Source organism: Cariama cristata, unplaced genomic scaffold (assembly GCF_000690535.1).
Source record: "Cariama cristata isolate BGI_N322 unplaced genomic scaffold, ASM69053v1 scaffold23273, whole genome shotgun sequence".
NCBI classification, from domain to species: domain Eukaryota; kingdom Metazoa; phylum Chordata; class Aves; order Cariamiformes; family Cariamidae; genus Cariama; species Cariama cristata.
In genome coordinates, this window is record NW_009610472.1 from 1 (window position 1) to 6,111 (window position 6,111).

A 6,111-nucleotide genomic window follows, 5' to 3' on the forward strand; every position below is an offset into this window, starting at 1 on the left:
GAAGTGCACAGGCAGTTGCCGACGCTCCTCTTTTGCACCATCCACCCTTGACTGCACGATTTTCATTTCGTGTTAAGCAATTATGTAAAGAACGGGGGTCTGTTTTGGAACGAGCACGGTTTTCGTGTGTGGGCTGGTGGTAGCAGATTTCTCTGTGAGGCTTACTTTAAAAGTTTACTTTGTCTGATAGTGTTGTGCAAGCAAAGTCAAGATATCGAGGCTACCGCACAGATCCAGCCACTGCCGCAGCCATCTCTCCCACCAGCTGCACCTATCCCAGCTCCTCAGGGCACTCCGTCTGTGGAGGAACTTATCCAGCAGAGTCAGTGGAACCTGCAGCAGCAGGAGCAGCATCTCCTTGCTATGAGACAGGTTGGTTGAAGACAAGCGCTCACCTGGTTTATCCTAGACTGCCAGTGGCTGTAGAAATGAGTGAAGAGGGTGAGAAAAGTTTCCTTCTGACTAGTGGTGGCAGCATTGCGTGTTGATGACGAGAGCGAGTGTTACTTTGCTTATTTTTGTTCTGTGGCAACTGCGGTCATCTCCTCAGAACAGATGTATCTGATACACTAGCAAGATTGGTCTTTGATTAAAACAGTTTATTTGCTATATGGAAAACCTTGTTGGTTTGCAGAGTGGAATGACTTCTGACTGCTTTAATCTTTGTTTAATGCTGTAGGTTGCTGGGAACTGCAAGACATTCCAGCTTGTAGTATTCTAAGGTGGATTCTGGTTAGGGGTGGAAGGGAACTGTGTGCTTTGAACTAGTTGGTTTTTGCAGGCTACGTTTTGCTGTTAAAGCTACTGGGAACCAAACTGAAGAGTTCCGGAGGAAAAGAATATGCCCAGATTATGTTTTATATGCTTAGGAGCTTCCTGCAATTATTTTTTTTTTTTTTCCACAATGGAGAGATTTTAGAGGTGGAAATGATCTGGACTTTTCCTGAGGAATGAGAAGAGTCTTTTCTTCTCAAAAAGAAATAACTGAAACATTTATATGTGGTCACATTGCTTGTAAAAGGGCTTGGTCTTGAAGATAGCTACTTATGGCTAAGAGGACAGGGATGCAGCAACTTAATTATTTAAAAGAATATTGGATGTAATATAATTCTTTGTTCTTCTTTTTTTCAGGAACAAGTCACATCAGCAGTAGCCCTTGCAATTGAGCAACAAATGCAAAAAGTTTTGGAGGAAACCCAGTTAGATATGAATGAATTTGACAACTTGTTGCAGCCAATAATTGACACTTGTACGAAAGATGCAATCTCAGTAAGTAATCTAAATCTGAACAGTTACTTGATGGTGGTGTGCATTAAGTATAATTTGAATTTTGAGATTGTCTGTATGATGAACAGCAGCTTTATTGTTGTGTTGTGTGGTAGGTAAGATGACAGCTGTTACTTGAAAACTTCCCTTCTTGCACTTATTTCAGAGTTCTAGGAGGTCCATTTGATGTGAACACATTAGACTAACTTAAAATATTTTAAATTTGCTTTTCTAAGGCTGGCAAGAACTGGATGTTTAGTAATGCAAAATCTCCTGCACACTGTGAGCTGATGGCTGGGCACCTGCGAAATCGTATAACGGCAGAAGGAGCTCACTTTGAGCTTCGGTTACATCTGATCTACTTAATCAATGATGTGTTGCATCACTGGTAAGAATTAAATAGTGGTTTTCAGTTTGATGTTTTGATTCATATGTTAAAGTCTCTCTTTGCTAGATACATTGTTAGTTTGACTAATTACTTTTTAATCTATTAATTATTTTTAGCAGCTGTCTTAAGATGTCCATAGATGGCACAAAGATCTAGTGCTTTAATAATGAAATTCGGCTTTTATCTACTCTGTGTATTTTTCCTCCAGACAAGACTTTACAGTGAAAATGTAAAGGAGAGAACTCTCTATTTTGTGAATCCACTACTTTTAGTATAGCAGAAGTTGAGACGAATTGAATATTACAACACTCTTAGTGTTATAGCGAAAGGCAGTAACTCTTCTTTTCCAATTCCTTTTTTCAAGCCAGCGGAAGCAAGCGCGAGATCTTCTGGCTGCTTTACAGAAGGTGGTTGTGCCTATTTATTGTACCAGTTTTCTAGCAGTGGAGGAGGATAAACAACAGAAAATTGCCAGAGTGAGTATCTGGTTTTGGTTTAACTGTATGCTTTGCTTTGTTAGGTTAGCGCTAGGCAAATTCACAGATATGAGGATGGAAGAAGACCACTGAGATTTTTCTGGTCTGATTGTCTTCATACAGTCTATTACAGGATGTGCTTTAATTTGTATTTAAACTAGAACTTAAAAGTACCTAGGCTTTATTTAAAAGTTGTAGTGATGAATGCATTGGAATCTTCAGTGGTTCAAAGATAAGTGCTGAAATCCTAGGTCTTTTGACAAAGCTAGAGACATAAAAGGCTGTGCCTCAATTTTTCTTTTGTTGTTCATCATTTCTAAAAACCTTTCACTTTTGAATTTATGCAGCTTCTTCAGCTATGGGAGAAAAATGGGTACTTTGATGAGTCAATTATTCAGCAGTTACAGAGCCCGGCTCTTGGACTTGGCCAGTACCAGGTTAGCCACAAAAGCAAAACACTTCTCTTATTTATGTAAATATTTTGAAAACAAATTTAGGAAATGTTTTCCTTTTTTGAAAGGTCAATATTAATTTTCCCCTTCCCCGCCCCTTGAAGTTGTTTACAAGAGGTTATGAAAATAATGTTAAATGTAACTTTGTTATTTCAAACATTCAATAATCCGACTGCTGATACGATGCTGGAAAGTCTATTTGCATTTATAACTGCTACAGTTGTGTACATATTTGACTGTGTTCTTTTTTTTATGGAAATGAATGTTTGATAAAAAGGAAACTGAAGAAGCCATAGCCTTAAATTGGCTACAGTAAGCATAAAAATTGTTGTGGCAGCAGGAACTATTCATTTTTAGTATTAATAATGAATGCTGTTGATTTTAGCTGTATTTGGAAGCTAGACGTTAATATAGACGGTGGATTCCGGCCTGCAGAGGATATTTTAGAAATCTTCACAGAGCTTCATAGTGCAGCTAGGTTCTTCTGCCAGCAGGTTATCGTGCATTCTCATGCATTCCTTGGGAGAGGGGGTGGAGAGCAATATAGGAGATTCTGAATGAGCAGACAGGATGACTGTTTTAGGTACAGTGTTAACTTGTTGCTCTTAATTTATCTCATTTTATCAGGCAAATTTGATCACGGAATATGCAACGGTAGTACAGCCTGTACAAGTAGCCTTCCAACAGCAGATACAGAACCTGAAAACTCAACATGAAGAGTTTGTAAACAGTTTAACGCAGCAGCAGCAGCAGCAAATACAAATACCACCACTAGAGAATGAGGTGAAATCAACACCCCCGCCTCAGGCCCCCACAGCAGCACCAGCCTCGGCTCCACCATCTGCTCCAGTTACACAAGCAGGTACTAACCTGCTCTGGGGACCTGTGCAGAAATCAGTGGGTGGCAACATTGTGAGATTTTTTTATTTTTTTTTTTATTTCTTTTCCTCCTTTTTTAGTAGTGAGGTACTGTGCTGTGCTGGTTTGGTTCAGGCAAAAGCCTGAAACTGTTTGGAGGCTTGCAGCTGGTGCAGTCTGATGCTTGAGTATAAAAAGAACCAAAGAGACGAATGTTAAACGGGTCAGAAATCCTCTCTCCCAGTACTAGACTTCTGCAGAATGTTTACACATCCAGCACAATTCAAATGGAGCCTGTTGTAGGTGTGCTGGTGTTTTATTAACTGCATGTGGCCTGGATGCTTATAATAGCCTCCGATTTGTTTCAGATGATGGTAAATCTCAGCTGCCTTTAGCTGGTTCTACCGAGTATGACACAACAGGGTCTGGAGTGCAGGATCCTGCCTCTGGTGGACCACGTGGCCCTGGATCTCATGATCAGATTCCTCCAAATAAACCACCCTGGTTTGACCAACCTCACCCTGTTGCACCGTGGGGTCAACAACAGGTAAGAAACAGTTCTGAAGGAAGACGTAGAAGGGGGTAGAGGTTCAGAACAACCGTCTTGGTTGTGGGAGTGTGGTGAAAAGCTGTGAAACGTAGAAGTCCAGATTCAAATGCCAGGCTTTCTCATTCTGAGCCCAGTTAAAGGCAAGGTACAAATTGTACTTCAGGTTGTCAACCATCACACTTTCCCTGTGAACAAGCAGAAGAAGAAGTACTGTCTTGAGTACAGAGCTGTTTGGTTCAGTAACAGTTTGGTCTTTTCCTGTCTTTTCTCTGAAGCTGCAGTTGTTCAGACCGTGTATTCAGAAAGTTCTTTCATTTTTGCGTGTTGCCGACAGGCTATATTTACTTTAAAAAGGTGGATTTTTATTGCATTCTGTATTTTTGTAGTCTAATGACCAGGCTTCTTTTCTTCACCACTAGGGACCACCTCATTGTCCTCCGTGGAATAACAACCATGAAGGCATGTGGAACGAACAGAGAGATCAAGGCTGGAACAATCAGCGAGAGACACCTTGGAACAACCAGCCCGATCCTTCTTGGAACAACCAGTTTGAAGCACCGTGGAACAACCAGCATGAACAGCCTCCATGGGGTGGGGGTCAAAGGGAACCTCCATTTCGAATGCAGCGGCCACCTCACTTCAGAGGCCCATTTCCTCCACATCAGCAACATCCCCAATTCAACCAGCCCCCGCATCCACATAATTTCAACCGCTTTCCACCTCGCTTCATGCAGGATGATTTTCCACCTCGCCATCCCTTTGAAAGGCCTCCTTATCCTCATCGTTTTGATTACCCCCAGGGGGATTTTCCTCAAGGTAAAGTGTGTACCAGGCCAGGTTTTCTTACGTTGCGATGCTGATTGCCATTACAAAATAATTTAGTGCTTTGGGGTGAGAGCTTATTCTTGGTGGACTGTTGTGGTTTTCCTGAGAAATGGGGAGTTTGGGGGTTTGGGAAGCTACTGCTAACAACTCAGGAGGAAATACATGCAGAGTTGGATGCTTCCTTGCTTTTTGAGTCTTCCTTCCCTAACGGATGCAGATAACCAGAAACTGTAATCCAAACTCAAGTCAGCATCTCTATGGGCACCTTGTTTGTGACTATTTCACCTTAAAAATAATAAGCTCAAAGGTGAGATAGCGGCATTTGCTTGTAAATTCAATCTCCTGCACGTCAGGCCATAGATGAGGGCTCTTCAGCTGTGCTGTCCATGGATGGAGGAAGTTAGAGGAAGACAGGCTGGAAGCGTTTGTACTTGTGCATACATTCATCCATGCCCTTCTTTTCTTCTCTTTATTTTTACTGAAAAGTGCTCTCATTATCTGCCTTAGTATTGTGTAGCTTGGAAGCGCCTGGTGAAATGATCGTTGCCTCCAGTTCTCCCTTCTTGTTTGCTTTGCTCACTTGCTGGAACACGGGGATGTCTGAGAGTGTAGTTGGGCCACTGCTTGCCTCGCCTTTCTGGCCCAGATTTGGCTGCCCCAATGTCCTTTCTGCTTCACATGCAGAAGTTATGATTATTCTGGAATGATCTTTATCAATATAAAGTCTGAAAATCACTGTGGTTCTGTACAACAAGCCACTTACATAGCAATATAATTGCTCTTTTAGGAGTTTAAGCTTAAAATATTCTCAATTCCTCAAGTCCAAAAAACATGGAAAACCAATGAATTGGAGCTTATATATTTAGGATTGTGATTAACTTCTCCAGGAGAGATTGTTCCTTTTTTTTTCTTTGGGTTTGTTGTTTGTTTGTGTTTTTTTTTAATTTACAAGTTGTGGCAGCGAGTAGGGAGAACAGCTTTTCTTGTCCTGAGGGAATTAAGGTTTAAGCTCGGAAAAAGATGCTCTGTTTTGGATTGTAGTGGTGATCCAAAACATCTGTTGTTTCATGTAAAGTTGTTGGAGGAGGGGATCTACTAAAACAGATGGCTAAAATTAGGAAAGCCATGAAGCAACGACAATACAGACTGTGCTCAAGTTCTGATGAAGATGAGTCAAATGGTACTGGCTGAAGATTGAGCAGTGGCTATAATGGCTTTTCCTGGAAAAACTGATGGTCCTGCTGCAGATGTTGTTTTTCAGTCTTGCATTTTCTTTATATAGCGCAGTGAGTTCAG

The 6,111-nt window shown here is 41.3% G+C and overlaps 1 protein-coding gene across 1 annotated transcript in view; it reads left to right on the forward strand.

Moving 5' to 3' along the window:
- Nucleotides 1–190: 190 nt before the first annotated feature.
- The window catches only part of CHERP (calcium homeostasis endoplasmic reticulum protein), a gene marked incomplete at its 5' end in the record, with an annotated part of 12,017 nt that continues 6,096 nt past the window's right edge, over nt 191–6,111 (forward strand). The window contains 8 exons of the mRNA XM_009697900.1: nt 191–372; nt 1,132–1,269; nt 1,503–1,654; nt 2,019–2,130; nt 2,478–2,567; nt 3,210–3,444; nt 3,809–3,987; nt 4,410–4,806. Coding sequence (XP_009696202.1) covers nt 191–372; nt 1,132–1,269; nt 1,503–1,654; nt 2,019–2,130; nt 2,478–2,567; nt 3,210–3,444; nt 3,809–3,987; nt 4,410–4,806 — 1,485 coding nt within the window. The remainder of the gene's footprint in view (nt 373–1,131; nt 1,270–1,502; nt 1,655–2,018; nt 2,131–2,477; nt 2,568–3,209; nt 3,445–3,808; nt 3,988–4,409; nt 4,807–6,111) is intronic.